At 41.0% G+C, this 16,169-nt stretch overlaps 1 protein-coding gene across 3 annotated transcripts in view; it reads left to right on the top strand.

Annotated features, from left to right (window-relative positions):
- Positions 1-16,169, top strand: part of LOC105479331 (synaptic vesicle glycoprotein 2B) — a 188,228-nt gene that overhangs the window by 155,817 nt on the left and 16,242 nt on the right. For all 3 annotated transcript variants that reach the window (XM_024792104.2, XM_024792105.2, XM_024792106.2), the window contains exons 7-9: positions 3,738-3,848; positions 4,715-4,803; positions 5,366-5,530. In XM_024792104.2, coding sequence (XP_024647872.2) covers positions 3,738-3,848; positions 4,715-4,803; positions 5,366-5,530 — 365 coding nt within the window. The remainder of the gene's footprint in view (positions 1-3,737; positions 3,849-4,714; positions 4,804-5,365; positions 5,531-16,169) is intronic.

The following is a 16,169-nucleotide window of genomic DNA, read 5'->3' as shown; positions in this document are numbered from 1 at the left end:
TCTGCCCCTCTCCCTCCTCCCACCCTCCACCACCAAGTAGACCCCTCAGTGTTGGTTGTCCCCTTGTGTTCATAAGTTCTCATCATTTAACTCCCACTTATAAGTGAGAACATGTACTGCAAACATTTATTAAGAAGCATAATGAACAGAAATGCTCCAAATGGAAGACGTTAAGGGTCACAATGATTCTCCTGATCTTCCATCCCCGCCGACTCTGTGATGGCCTGTAGTGCTCCCGCTGTGCTGCAGGTGTGGAAGCCACACATTGGTGAGGCTTCTGGGTGTACCTGGCTCAGTCCTGCCACTCTGCCCCTGCTGCCTCATTCCATGGCCAGAGGAAGTCCAAGTTTCTCTCCGAGCTCCTGCTTATTTCTGGAAGATGTTTCCACGGTCTTCTGTCTCTGCCTCCAGTCTCTGACTCCACATTGGCTGGATTGGTTTTTGCACTACATCAACCTGGCCTGAAACACAGGCACACACAAGCACATACACAAAGACATGGAGACACACACAGACATAGGCACCCATACAGAGACACACAGACACGGGAACACATGGACACACAGAGACACACACAGACACACGAGAAGACAGACACAGAGACCGACACATTAAGACAGACACACAGACACAGACACACAGACACGGGAACACAAACACAGAAACACACAGACACAGACACACATTAAGACACACAGTCACAGACACAGGAACACATGGACACACAGGGACACACACACAAACACACATTAAAACAGACATGCAGATGCAGAGACACATAGACACACATTAAGACAGACACAGAGATACACAGACACAGGAACACAAACACAGAAACACACACACACATTAAGACACACACACAGACACACAGACACACATTAAGACAGACACACAGACATCACTCATACCAAGCGTTTGGGGTTGAATGGGCTTCCTGAACATCTGTGAACAGAGGAATTACATCGCAGAGTGCAGCCTTCTCCTTCCTTTCTCCCTGCCCCTCCTCCCTTTCAGTGTCTCCACCTCTTTTCCTCTGCCTTCTCTCTATTCTTCTCCCTTTGGAATAAAACATTTTCTCCTTGCTTATGCATAGTAGGTTACTAGTGTTTGAAATCTGAGAGTGTCTTTCTGGGATTTCCCCATGCCTCCAGCAGTTATTAACAGACTTATTTCAAACGCACAGACTGTCCCAGGAGGAGTCCACCCCACCCTGTTCTGCCTGTCTGCCTTTGCCTGCCCACGCACACTATCAGCTCCTCCCCACTCGCATCTTGCCCTAGGGCGTCTTGTACAGAAGGTTCCACACAGTGGTGCAGTGGTGCTCAGCCAGGCATTTCCTAACTGTTGCTTCTGGCAGGACCCCTTCTACACCAACCAAACGGGCTTGCCCCACTGGGAGCCCCTTTTTTGGAGAAGTGATCCCACATTCTCTCCTGACAATGCATTCTACTGTGTTCAAGAGAAACTTTGGCACATTAAGATTTTAGAGAGTTTATTTACGGAGATAGTGATTCATCAGTCAGGTAGCTCACACTGGAAGTGGGTCAGGGTTTTACCGAAGGAGCAGAGGAAGAGGCTTTTATAAGTCGAACATGGAGGCAGAGAAGAGAAAGTATTTGCTGGGTTAGAGTTTGAATGATTGCCTCATTTGGATTATTCCAGTGGGAAGTTCAAGATAATATAGCCAGTGCCCACTCAGCCAACTGGGATTGGCTGAGCTTGTTTCATTTTCTTTAAAATTCTGAGTTAGGTTTCTGCTTGGTAATGTGGCAACCCAGGGCATTAGAGCCACCTCCGTTGAGTGGCCTCCCATTGAGTTATTTTAACAAACGCAGCCGCCGAATGCTGAAGAATGAGATCTTAGCTAGGAAATCAATCAAAATGCCAATTTTCAGACACAAAAGCCTTTTACAACAGGATCAGAGTTCCTCATTTTCGGGGTGGGAGTGCACCTGGAGGAAGGAAGTTCAGGCAGAAATCAATGTGTGGAGAGTTATGAAGTTTTGGAGTTGGTCTTATCCCAGCATGCATGCCAGTTACTAGGTTCTGAGGCATAACTTCTGCTTTTAGTTTTAACCCAACAGGAGGAGGGACTTAAAAAAGGTTATGGGCTCAGTATTTTATACTGACCTGATGATTATATTAATGATGTAGAAGTAAATGACTGGATGGGCCAGAAAAAGAAATGAAAGAAGAGAGATAACCAGAAAGTGGTAACTGACCTCAGAGAGCTGGCCTGTGGTTGGCGATAAGGGGCGGGTCCTCAGCCCAGCTTGATGGCCTTGCCTGTCTTACTCCTGTGTGTGCCCCATCAGCAGACATGCTCACAGATATTATTCAGTGGCCTGGAGGGAGAGCTTAGGGCAGTCAGACTCTTAGTTGATGCCTGTGCTGTGAGCTCTAGATTTTACCAGCCCTGTTGGCTGCGTCACAATCTCGCAGTGAAACCTTTGGAAGGAGAAGGAGTTGAAGCATTAGGTTGAGAACCCACGATCTGCAGGTCTGGGGTAACACAGGCCATATTCTAATTTAGACTGAATCATAGACAATTGTTCTAATGAATCGTAAATTAGAGTGAGTAACTGTGCTTGAAGTTGTCAACACACCCACTCCCTAATCCCAAAGGAAGACAGTGATATTTTCCCCAAGGAGCAAAGAAAGGAAAAATCAACATTTGAGAGGATAACTTAAGGCTTTGGGGTGTGATTTTTGAGGTGCTTCCTGAGTTGGTGTTAACTTCCCCTTTAGCCTCCTTTGGCTGTCGCTGGGGTTCATAACATCCATGAAGGTATTGATTAGCTTGAAACCCAGTTCCAGCCAAGAGTTCTGCTGCAGAGTCTGCTGTTAGTTCTGACGCTTCCGTGTCTGACCTCAGGCGGAAGATCATTTGCAAAGGCTGCATAGCTGGGAGTGGCAAGATGAGTCCAGGAGGCTCACAGTGTGGTCATGTCCTTGACATTTCTGGGAAGAGAGTCTATGCCTTTAGCAGATTCTCAAATGGGCATCTAGCCCTCCCAAAAGCTTAAGAACCACTGTTTTGGCTGGGTGCAGTGGCTCACGTCAGTAATCCCAGCACTGTGGGAGGCCGAGGCAGGCAGATCACGAGGCCAAGAGATCGAGACCATCCTGGCCAACATGGTGAAGCCCTGTCTCTACTAAAAAATACAAAAAAAGTACCTGGGTGTGGTGGTGCGCGCCTGTAGTCCCGGCTACTCGGGAGGCTGAGGCAGGAGAATTGTTTGAACCCAGGAGGTGGAGGTTGCAGTGAGCCGAGATGGTGCCACTGCACTCCAGCCTGGTGACAGAGTGAGACTCTGTCTCAAAAAACAAAACAAAACAAAACACCGTTTTTTCGGTTTAAAAAAGAATAGCCAAGCTGTCTTAGACCTAGTGCTCTGGAAATGATGAGTCGGTTGTCCACTTTCCAGGGGCTGCTTTCTCCCCACGGATTGTCCAGTCCCATCTGTATTTTTCTTCTGTTATCTCCTCATATCCTCAGTCCTTCGGCTGAAGAAAGAGATGGAGACACTCTATGACTTGTCTTTATCCCTAGATGAAAAGTTTATTGGAGGAGGTGATGGAAACTGGTTTTGATTTTTTTTCGCGTGCGCTCTTTGAGAAATCAAAGACTCCTCTATTCCTAAATCAGTTTAAATAGTTACATTAAACTACACATTGAAAACTCTGACACAAAGTGGGGTTCAGATTCTCTATATCCTATTTTTACTTTTCAGGTGTCCAACATCAAAACTCCCAAGCAAATGGATGAATTCATTGAGATCCAAAGTTCAACAGGAACCTGGTACCAGCGCTGGCTGGTCAGATTCAAGACCATTTTCAAGCAGGTGTGACTGGGAACTTACTTTGGGTGAGAAGGTGGCTCTATGGGAGTCTCTAACCTTAGTGGATGAAAAATGCAGATCCTGAACATCCCCACCAACCTGGGGCAGCGTGTTGGAGAGGAATCAACCCTGGAAGGGGGCGTTTGGGCTCCAGCCCACGTCTGCCTCTAGCTTGCTGTGTGCCCTGGAGCTGAAAACTCTCTAAATCTTAGTTTCTTTTCTTTGTTCTTCCTTCCCAAGGCAGGGATTTTGAATGTAGGTAAAATGTCTAGTCTGAGTAAACATCTTCTCTCTAGCAAATTTTAAAATAATCCACAGGGAGGAAGAAGTGAGTGAAATAAACAATCCCTTGAGGCTTGTTCTTGATTTCCAAGAAATGTTTTTCTAAATGGGCAATGCCATTTCTCTGGAGCACTGGCTCCTCCAAGTAGGGATTCAGTCAGCTATTGAGCACTGAGGCAGCCAGCCAGCCAGAGTCTGTTGGGACTGAATGGTCTTCGCAGTGTATGGTCAATAAATGTTTGCAATATCCCCCTTGCCCACAGGCAGGGCGTAGAACTCAGTAGTCCAGGTTATTCCGTGCCTTGAAGTCCTAACTCAGTGTGCTTTCAATCACATTCACAGAATATTGTGTTCCCAGGGAAAATCCTATTGGACTGTTAGAGTATGAGGCCAGCCAGTTAGAAGAGAAGAGGCTTTCCTTGTTATTTGGAGAGATTTGCTGCCTTTAGGAGACAGTGGGGTGCCCATTCTCTTCATGGGTTCCTAGGCAACTTATTAGAAAATCTGAGTAATGAGCTCGTTGATTGTGGGAGAAACAAAGTCATACATTGCTTTCTTTAACAATCCTTCTCTGTTACGGGTTGTAGGTCTGGGATAATGCCTTGTACTGTGTAATGGGGCCCTACAGAATGAATACACTGATTCTGGCCGTGGTTTGGTTTGCCATGGCATTAAGGTAAGTTCTGTCTTACTTAAATTTCATAATTCCGTGTGTCTCAGTGGCCTCCTTTACACATTTGGGACTACAGGCATGCACCACCACACCTGGATAATTTTTGTATTTTTAGTAGAGATGAGGTTTTGCCATGTTGGCCAGGATGGTCTCGAACTCCTGACCTCAAGTGAACTGCCTTCCTCACCATCCCAAAGTGCTGGGATTACAGGCATGAGCCACCGTATCGGCCAGTGGGGATGTCTTTAGCGTTTCCCTATTCACTAAGATTCTGTCTGAGACATGTATATTTTATGTGTTAAGGTGTCCACCAACCCCTAATCTATTGGTGTTTTTATCAGGAAAAAAATTCTTTTAAATCAAATACCTTTTCAGCATTTATGGAGGTGGTCATATTTTTTCCTCTTGTATCTATTAATATGAAGATTTATATTATCAGATTTTCTAATAATGAACCAAATTAATGTATTTTCAATGAGTTTGATCTTCAAGTCAAGAATGTAGACACTGATCATGAAAGAATTAATCTTGTTGTTGCTCCAACCTTCTCCCTTCTCCACTCCAGTTACTATGGACTGACAGTTTGGTTTCCTGATATGATCCGCTATTTTCAAGATGAAGAATACAAGTCTAAAATGAAGGTATTTTTTGGTGAGCATGTGTACGGCGCCACAATCAACTTCACGATGGAAAATCAGATCCACCAACATGGGAAACTTGTGAATGATAAGTAAGTGAGTGAGCACAGGCTTCCCTCACATCAGGGTGACAGTTGTGGGGACTGTTTTTGGGAGGGAGCCAGAGGGAAGATAAGAATGAAATATGGCCGGGAATGAGTGCCAAGGCTGGTGTCAGCATCACAGCTTGTCATGGCTGCCAGAGACTCCATAGCTCCCCTGGTGGCTGTGTCTGTATTGTGCTGGCTCCTCGATACCCTGATCTCCTGGCGAGAGCTGTTTCATGCAAGGATGGAGACATTTGATTTAGGACGGTCAGTTGGGCCATTTTTCCAAGAACTTGAACCTTTAATGGAAATCAGCAGAAAGTGATGTCTCATTAAGAGTGGCTGCCCAGAGAAAGGGCCTAGGGCTCTTACTGCTAAGATTCCTGAACTAGTCCAAAGCCCGGGTGTTGAGCTTTTAATTTGACCTTAGAAGCTTTTCCATGCCAGGACTAATAGAGCCCTGTTGTAATTCTTTCACCTAATATTACTTTGGAGGGTTGATCAGTATGGTCCATGGTCAGCCAGGAGTGTTTTTTAGAGGAAAAAAAATCAGTGGAGGATTAGAAAATTCCTGTTCACATCTTTGTGGGGCTACTTCCTCAATTCATGTTACTTCTCCTCCTCCTGGTCCTGGGACAAATGAGATGGGCCATCCACGCTGTTGTGCTTTAGGAATGCCTCTTTGAAACTTTCCTCTGCAACCCTCAAGATGGATCAGGGCAGGACCTTAACCATGCTTCCCCAAGGCCACATTATTCACTAACCTGAGCATTTACCCCTCTGCTGTTTCCCTTCTTGAACTGTACTTAGCAAGCTCATCAGGTTGTGAATGGGAAGTAAGTGGGTGGCCATGGGCTATGCAGTGGCACCTGAAATACCATGGCACAGATAGTTCAATGTCAGTCACATTAACTGCCCCATATTTACCACTTCAATACAAAATTAATTAATGCCACGAATTCTCACCTCTGGTGAATGTTCTGTCTCCCCCTGTCTGCACCCACATATGCATCTGGTGTCTCAGTAAAATCTCTACCTGTAGTGACTCCTGGCCACTTTAGGAAAGGAATGGCTGGGTGAAGCCCAGGAAGGATACCTCTTTAAGTTTATTCTGTATTGTTCTCACAGGCTAGACTGTAGCAAAGGCTCCCTGTTATTTAAGGTGAGAAAGTGTGCAATAAAAAGGAGAATGTTATTTCTACCAATATCAGACCTTTGGGAAGGAAGTTTTAGGACCAAGTATCATTGACGTGGGTTCAGATTTTCAGATTTTTTTAAAATGCTGAAGCCCAGTACAGACATCTCCATACTCATATACCCATGCATCCATACGTCCCCTGCAGAGACAGTTCAGAGTCATTATCCTCTGCCCAGAGTGACCACTTCAGGGATGGCGGCTCCAATGCTCGTAGTGGTGGAAGGCAGTTCCCCCAAGATGTTTCATTGTCTGAGCTCTTTAGTATGTCAGGAGGTCTTGTGTTGACATTGCCAAGGAAGAAATGTCACCCTTGCTTTATTAGGATACTTTGGAAATATTGAAAACCAAGGAACATTATGGATGACTAGATGTTACCCATGGGGTCACACCATTCCCTGCAGAGATGAATTCCCTAAAGGAGACCTCATTTCTGAAGTTCCCAATGTTTAGTGATACATTATTTTGATACAAGTAACACTAATGGTAGCAGTGACAATGATAATAATGCCAATGATAGTCACTATAGCAGCCGGCGTTAATGAGCATTGCTGTGTACCAGGTGCTGCCTTAAGTGCTTTATGTAGATTATCTCACAAAACTCCAGGGAACAAGAAATATGCTTTCTCTTTTGCAAGTGGGGAACAGAAGCTTAGAGAGGTTAAGTATCTTGCTCAAAATCACACAGCTGATATTCACAGAAATATCTATCTCCCGACCCACATATTGGGACTCCAGATCTTGTACTCTTGACAACTACAAATATTTTCTCATTAGGAAACTCTTCATTCCTACAGAGGCGCAGTTTTACATGATACTTTCTGCATTAAAGTCAACACAACGCGGAGTCCTTCTGATTTGTAACAAGCAAGTTTTGCAGTTCTGACACTTAGCTAGGCAGAAAGTGGAGACTTTTGATCCACTCTGTCCTTTTAACTTTGCTCAGCTTCTCCAGGCTTTCAGCAAACTGCTGAGTGGGAGTGAGGAAGAAACAGGGGCTGAAGAAAGCAGTGTTGAATCCTGTGGATGACAGGTGGACGGTGAATCCTGTGGATGACGGGTGGACGGTGAATCCTGTGGATGACGGGTGGACGGTGAATCCTGTGGATGACGGGTGGACGGTGAATCCTGTGGATGACGGGTGGACGGTGAATCTTGCGGGTGATGAGTGGACAGGGACTCTTGCGGATGATATGTGGATGGTGAATCTTGCGGATGATGGGTGGATGGTGAATCCTGCGGATGATGTGTGGATGGTGAATCCTGTGGATGATGGGTAATGAATCTTGTGGATTCAGGACCCCCGAGGGACATTATGAATGACTAGATGCCCCCCCCCAACCCAACGGGGTGACACCATTCCCTGCAGAGATGAATTATTTTAAGGAGACCTCATTTCTGAAGTTCCCAATGTTTAGCAGATACATCATTGTGATATGAGTAATAATGTTGATAGTAGTGACAGTGATAATGCTAATAATGGTAACTGTAGCAGCCAATGTTATTGCCAAGGTCTGGGAATATATAAGTGTGCCAAGGATTGTCTTGGAGTGGATTGTCTTCACACATTTTCTACCATGTTTCTATGCTTCAAATGTGCACAGATGCTTTTGCATGATTATGAAAATATAAATTTCTTCAAAAGTTGTAATGAGTTCATTGTAACTTTCGTCATATGGTATATGTTTTTTAACTAACCGACACTAAACCTATACCCACTATTATTTGAAGCCCATAATTCCCCTACTCCCTCCCCAGCAACTTGTTTGAATGAAAAGGGTATTTTTCCCCTTGACTGATGAGGAACCTTTGAAAGTGATCTAAGGAACGAAAGGAGCCTGGCTTCTTTTCTTGATTTATTCTGCCATCTGCTGGTCGTAAACTGGAAAACACCTCATTTTTGAAAACCCCAACCCTCTTCTGAGGCCTCCAGGGATACACACGTGTTCTTTAGCTTCCTTGGGGGCATTTCTCCCATCCTTACCGGTACTCCTCCTTTGACTTTATTCATACTTGGCTGATTTAAGGTTTCGATGGAAATTATTTTGTTGGGTATCACATATGGTGGAAAATTATTTTGTGTTAAGGGCTTTAAAAAGACTTCACCCACGGACATTGTTGACAAAGGAAATTCTATTGAAACTTCAGTTTCATCCTGCAGTAAAACCAATCCCTTTGCCCCCAGGAAGGAACAAAAGTGCCAAGGGTAGTTTTGGTCTGCTCCCGAAGCATCATCTGCAGCCTTCTAGTGCCTTTTTTTGGGATCTGGGGTCTCTGAGTACCCATGAAGCTTTGACTTCAAAACCTGTGAGTTTTTGGAAAGTGCAAGAAAGGCAAAAGAATAAGTTCATGTTTTAAACCCTGAGCTGAAATGTCAGGCCAGGCTTCCTTTATTGTTAGCTGAAAACAGGATAGATTTTCTACCCAGAATATGTGTTAACTAACTAATTAATTAACTAACTTACCTTCTCTTCCTGGGAAGACATTTCTGCTTGGTAGGGCTTTCTTCTGTGAGGGTTAGGAGCGGGAGGGCGTTATTTTATTTAAACTTTTCTGCACATCAGGGAGAGGTGCCTGATTTCTGTCTGTGATAGGTTGTGACCCGGAAGGAATGTCTTTCTCCTGGCAGTTCCTCAAAGCTGATGCTGTGTTCTTACTCATGTAAGAACGTGTAACTGCTCACTCAGATGATTTGCCAATGAAGGATGAGAGAAAAGCTCTCCTGAGTTCTTAGTAAAGGTCAGAGGTGAATAGCTCAGAATGAAAATGAAGTTCACAAGATTTAGCTCTAAAATGAGGCCAGTAGGATAGCAGGGGGCAGGAAGAGCAGAGAGAGGAAGAAAGCACATACACACACACATCAGAACAGAGGTTGCTGTCACGCATCCCACTGAAATGTTATACGCCGAGGCTCCTTTGGGGAGGGGGAATAAATAAGCATATTAACCTTATTTTTTTTTTTTTTTGATGGAGTCTCACTGTGTCTCCTAGTCTGGAGTGCATTGGCATGATCTAAGCTCACTACAACCTCTACCTCCCAGGTTCAAGCGATTCTGCTGCCTCAGCCTTCCAAGTAGCTGGGGTTACAGGCGCCTGCCACCACGCCTGGCTAATGCTTGTACTTTTAGTAGAGATGGGGTTTTGCCATGTTGGCCAGGCTGGTCTCAAACTCCTGACCTCAAATGATCTGCCCCCCTCGGCCTCCCAAAGTGTTGGAATTACAGTCATGAGCCACCATGCCTGGCTCTAAATAAGAATATTCTTCAACTGCAGTGGGACTAAATTTCAGTACAGTAAAGCTCCTTGAAGATGCCAGTGGTGGGCCAGGTCAATGCAGCTTCTGGTTTCTTGATCCCAGAAAGTTGCCAAGGCTGGGTTCTGGCTTTGATTATTTAGTAACAAACTGAGCCATCCTAGGCAAATCTGTGACCTGTCTAAGCCTAGGATTCCGCATCAGAATGTCATAATATTGATGTAGAATGTATATCATATTTCAGAGTTAATAAAATTTATCAGCCAAGTTTTGTAGCCTACTCCAGGTCCTGCATAATTCTTGTGGGGCGTCTTCCTGGGTAGTTTGTACTTTGGCTGCTGAAAATTGGATTGCTTTTCCCCTGTCAAACATGTGCACGTGTTGTAGCAAATAAATAAGACTCCTATTGAGTTTTGGATGTTTATTTTGTCTCTGACCTCCCTGATAGTTCTGTTTTTCTCTTGTTATATAATCCTATCATCTGCAAATAACTAGTTCTTTGACTCCTTTTTTCTCTTTTTTTCATTATAAAACATTTCAAATATGCAAAGAATAGAGAATATAAGCAGCCCCATTCAGAGCACCTAGCTTTATAAAATCATAAACTACGTTTACTTCAGATGTCAAAATTGATTAAGCATTACTCACTGTATTACTCTTTTTGATGATATTCTTCTCCCTCCCCAGAGGTCATGATCACCATTGTCATAAGTTTGATGCTTTACATTCATGCATGTTTTTACACTTTTTGCATATACTTATGTATCGTAAGCATTGTACAGCAGTCTTTTGAATGTTTCGAAATTTAGATAAAAGCATACTATATTACATGTGTAGATATATAATTATTATAAATTATGCAACTTGCTTTTTTGTGTAGAATTACGATTTTGAGAATACTCTGTGTTGGGGGAGATAGCTACATAACTCAATTTCATTTAATTCAAATTTTTATATGCATATTTCATAATGTATTCATCTGTTCTCCTTTTGAAGGATATTTAAGTAGTTAATAAACTTTTATTGCTATTACAAATAAAGTTGCAAAAAGTGTTGTCAGGAAAGAATTTTTCTAGGCTATGTACCTAGAAGAGGAGTTGCTGGGTGAAAGGCTAGAAACATCATTCTCCAAAGGGATTGCATTAATTTGAACTCTCACCAGTAGTATACGGTGTATATTTAGCTTATACTGTTCTTGTTCAACTTTGGTATCATTGTTATGTCCTCTTTTTCTTTTCCTTAAAGGAAATTATATAAGATAGGGATTGTTAATTTTTTGAAGGTTTGGTAAACCAGCCTCTATAACCAAGTGAGCCTGCCATCTATGGAGACAATACATTTAGATGACCAATTCATTTTGTAATGGTATTTGTATATTCAGGTGTGGTAGTTCTTCTTTTGAAAAATTATATTTTAAAAGTTTTACAATTTATCAACATAAAAGTATTCATTGTATTTTCTTAGGATATTTAAAATCTGTTGGATCTGTAATTATTTATAAGTCCTCCTTTTTTGTATGAATACAATTTCCATTAATATTCACTCTTCAGCTCACCTGTTATTTAGAAGTGCATTTTAAGTGTCAAAACACTGTTAAATATTGATAATTTATATATACTTGTGCTATTACCAGATGATGCAGTCTGTATGATATTTATTCTTAGAAATCAAAATGTGTTAGGATTTTGTTTTTGTTGTTGTTAGTTGTATATATATTTATAACCATTATATGTTACTGGTGAATTGAAACCTTTGCCATTATGTAATGTACCCTTAATCCCTGATAGTAATCTTTGTTGTAAATTTACTATCTGATATTATCTAAATCTCCAGCATCTTTCTGATCAGTGTTTGTGTAACTTTTTCCAATTGTTTGCTTTCAATCTATGTATATTTTTGTAATTAAATGAATTTCTTATAATTAATATACAGTTAGGTCTTCCTTTCTCCACCTAAACTGACTCTCTTTATTTTAAATTCATGTGTATAGAACATTTATACTTATTGTAATTACTTATATGGTTGAATTACAGCCTATCATCTTGCTGGCTACTTTTTTTTTTTTTATTAAGCTTTATATATATATGTTATACTTTATGTTCTAGGGTACATGTGCAGAACGTGCAGGTTTGTTACATATGTATACATGTGCCATGTTGGTGTGCTGCACCCATTAACTGGTCATTTACATTAGGTATATCTCCTAATGCTATCCCTCCCCGCTCCTCCCACCCCACAACAGGCCCCAGTGCATGATGTTCCCCTTCCTGTGTCCAAGTGATCTCATTACTCAATTCCCACCTATGAGTGAGAACATGCGGTGTTTGGTTTTCTGTTCTTGTGATAATTTGCTGAGAATGATGGTTTCCAGCTGCATCCATGTCCCTACAAAGGACATGAACTCATCCTTTTTATGGCTGCATAGTATTCCATTGTGTATATGTGCCACATTTTCTTGATCCAGTCTGTCACTGATGGACATTTGGGTTGGTTCCAAGTCTTTGCTATTGTGAATAGTGCTTGCTGGCTATTTTCTATTTGTTTTGCATGTTTTTTTTTTTCTTTTTTCCTACCCTCTTTCAGATAATTTTCACAATTCCATTTTACCTTCACTATTGGTTTATTACTTATTCCTCTTTGTAAAAATTTAGTGGTGCCTTAGAGCTTACAATATACATCTTTAATTAATCATAATGTCCCTTCAAGTATTATTCTATTACTTCAGTTTTAGTGTAACAGCCTTTTAACAGAACACTCATTTCTTCTCTCCTGTTTTATGTGATTGTTGTCATACGTACTTCCTTTACATATGCTATAAACACATGATACGTTGCTACTATTTTTGCTTTACCCAATGAACTATCTTTTAGAATGATTAAAAATAAGAGAAAAATAGGCTGGACACAGTGACTCACACCTCTAATCCTAGCACTTTGGGAGGCTAAGCTGGGTGGAATGCCTGAACTCAGGAGTTTGAGACCAGCCTAGGCAACATGGTAAAACCTTGTCTCTACTAAAAATACAAAAAATTAGCCAGGTATGCTGTTGTACGCTTGTGGTCCCAGCTGTGTGGGAGGCTGAGGCAGGAGAATTGCTTGAACCTGGGAGGTGAAGGTGCAGTGAGCTGAGATGCCACCACTTTACTCCAGCCTGGGTGACAGAGTGAGACTCCGTCTCCAAAAAAAAAAAAAAAAAAAAAAAAAAAAGAAAGAAAGAAAGAAAGAAAAATGTATTTAACCAGTTCTAGAGATCTTCATCTTTTTGTGAACATCCAAGTTTCAAATGTAGATAGGTATTGTATTTCTTATGCCTGAGAAACTTCCCTTTATTATTCCTTGTAGTGAAATTATGATGGTAATACATTTTCTCAGTATTTGTTTGTCTGCAAGATCTGCTGCTTCTACAATTTTGAAAATATTTTTGCGGGGTATAAAATCTGGGTCGACAGTTTTTTTGTTTTTGTTTTTGTTTTCCATTCAGAAATTTAAAGCTTTCACCCTGTTGTCTTTTGGCTTGCATACTTTCTGATGAGAAGTCTGCTGTATTCTTACCTTTATTTATTTATTTTTTGTATGTAACATGATTTTTTTTTCTTTTGCTTCAAGATTTTCCCTCTATATTTGATATTCAGCTATTTGAACATCATGTGTTTAGGTGTACCACCACCTCCTCATCTTTCTTCTCCTCCTTCTTCTTGGGATTTCCTCTACTGAGGTTCTATACATTTTATGAACTTATGATTTGATTCGTTTCACTACTTTGGGAAAATCCTTTGCCTTTGTCTTTCCAAATACTTCTTCTTTCTCTTATCTTTCTTGAATTCCAATTGCACCTATGTTAGATTGTTTAATATTTTCCCATAGCTCTTAGATGATTTTCTCTGTTTCTTCCCTTATTTTTCTGTTTATATTTCAATTTTGGTAATATTTTTTGAGTTATCTATAATTCCAGTAATCCTTTGTTTTTGCCACAATGAGCCTAATAATGAGTCCATTAAAGACCTTCTTAATATGTGTTACATTATATAAAACAATTCTAGCATTTCTGTCTGAATCTTATAGCTTGCATCTTTTTGCTGGAATTCCTCAACTGCTCTTGCATGCTATCTATTTTTTCCTTTAAGGCTTTAATATGTTAATTATATTAAATTCCCTGCCTGATAGTTCCAGTATTTATATTATATCTGAGTATTATTATGATGATGATTTGTTGAGGTGACATTTTGCTCTTGTTGCCCAGGCTGGAGTGCCCTGGCATGATCTCAGCTTGCCGCAACCTCTGCCTCCCAGGTTCAAGCAATTCTCCTGCCTCAGCCTCCTGAGTAACTGGGATTACAGGCATGCGCTACCATGCCCACCTAATTTTTTGTATTTTTAGTAGAGATGGGATTTCTCCATGTTGATCAGGCTAGTCTCGAACTCCCGACCTCAGGTGATCCACCCGCCTTGGCCTCCCAACTGAGTATTATTTTTTAAATGATTATGTCTTGATATGATGTTGTTTTATTCTTGCTTCTTTGTGTGTACTGTAATGTTGGGTTGCAATTCAGATGTTTTGTATGACAGTAGGGACTGAAAAATGTGTACACCTCTTTTGCTAGGCCGTAACAGTATGTGGGGAGGTTAAGAAAATCTAGGCAGTAGTTGAGCTTGGTTTGGATTTTGTTTTAGTTATGGTTACCTTAGAAACTTTTTGAAACTTCCTTTTTTATTGAGGAATAATTTATGTACAGTAAATTTACCCCTTTTAGTATATAGCCCCGTGAGTTTTGACAAAGGAGTGCTGTCATGTAACCACCACCACAAGCAAGATACAGGACAATTCCATTACCTCCTGGATTTCCCCATGCCATTTTGTGGTCAGCCCTTTCTCCATCCCCAGTCCTTGGCAGCCAATGATCTTCTTTATGTTACTTACATGGAATTATACAATAGGAAGCCTTTTGAATTTGCTTCTTTGACTTAGCATAATGCATTTGGGATTTATCCATGTTATTGCATTTTTAGTAGTTTATTTTTATTGTGGAGTAGTATTCCATGATTTGAAAGTATTACTGTATTTTGTTTATCCGTTTATCAGTTGAAGGGATCTTTGAATTGTTTCCAGATTTTGGCATGGTTAAATTGCTGTTTGACTTGGGATGTTTCTAACTATATTTATATATGAATTTGTTTTACTGTTTTTCTCTTGCTAATTTAATGTTTTTGTCTTTATTATTTCCCTTTTTGTTCTATGTTTTATGCTTCAGTTATTGTTCCTAAAGGCAGTAAATGTGCTAGGATCTTTGTAAAGGAGACAGAATGAGGTACAGTGATTTCACCACTCAGGTATCTTTGAGTGTATGAAAAAAAAAGAGAGAGGAAGTTGAATTTTACTGCCAGACTCACTGAGGCACAAGAATATATGTCCTTACACTATTTGATTGACATTGGCACCAGGATTTCCCATCGTGAACATTTTCTGATTCTTCATGCAATAATATTTCAATATTTGAGGAAGTAAGATGGCCATCTCCTAAGTTCACTCTTTTATTTCTTTCTTGGTGCTACACACATAAAAGTACTCCTGGTTTATGGAACCATGCTAGAGCTGCAAAAAGAGCCATCTTCTCAACATCCCTATTTTATAGATTTTTTTTAAAATGCAGGCTTAGAGAGGAGAAGAAAATTGTTTGAGGGCTCCTGGTGGTTAAGTTCTGAAAGTTAGACTCTTCATTGTTTTGGAGAGTGGCATCACAGGTTAGGTGAAGCCCTGACCCCTACACCTGGAGAATGTGAGAAGTTACACAGAGTATTCAGGAAAAAATTTGTTTCCTCTTCTCTTTAAGCAAATTAGGCCCAAGTACATATTTTCTGAAGTGATCATCTTATTTGTCTTTTGATTTACCTCAGATTAGGACCTGATCTAAGATAATATGTGAGAGACCGGGATTCCTGTTCTTAAGAACTATATTTCATTTCATGGTGGCTAGAGAGCTTATTAAAATATTTATGTGTGTGAACTTTGGGGAGCCATAGCCTTTATTTATTTTCTCCTTAAATGATGATATAATTTATGTGACAGAGAATTCTCTGCTTTCAAAAAAGGCAATTGAAGAGTATATATGACATGCATCTGTGTCGGCACATGCTTTTCCCTGTGTCTGGAATACATGTCCTTATCTTTGCTTAGGGAGCTTTCACTCTTCCTTCAGGGTA

This window comes from Macaca nemestrina, chromosome 7 (assembly GCF_043159975.1).
Source record: "Macaca nemestrina isolate mMacNem1 chromosome 7, mMacNem.hap1, whole genome shotgun sequence".
NCBI lineage: Eukaryota > Metazoa > Chordata > Mammalia > Primates > Cercopithecidae > Macaca > Macaca nemestrina.
This window is presented reverse-complemented; position numbering and strand designations above follow the sequence as displayed.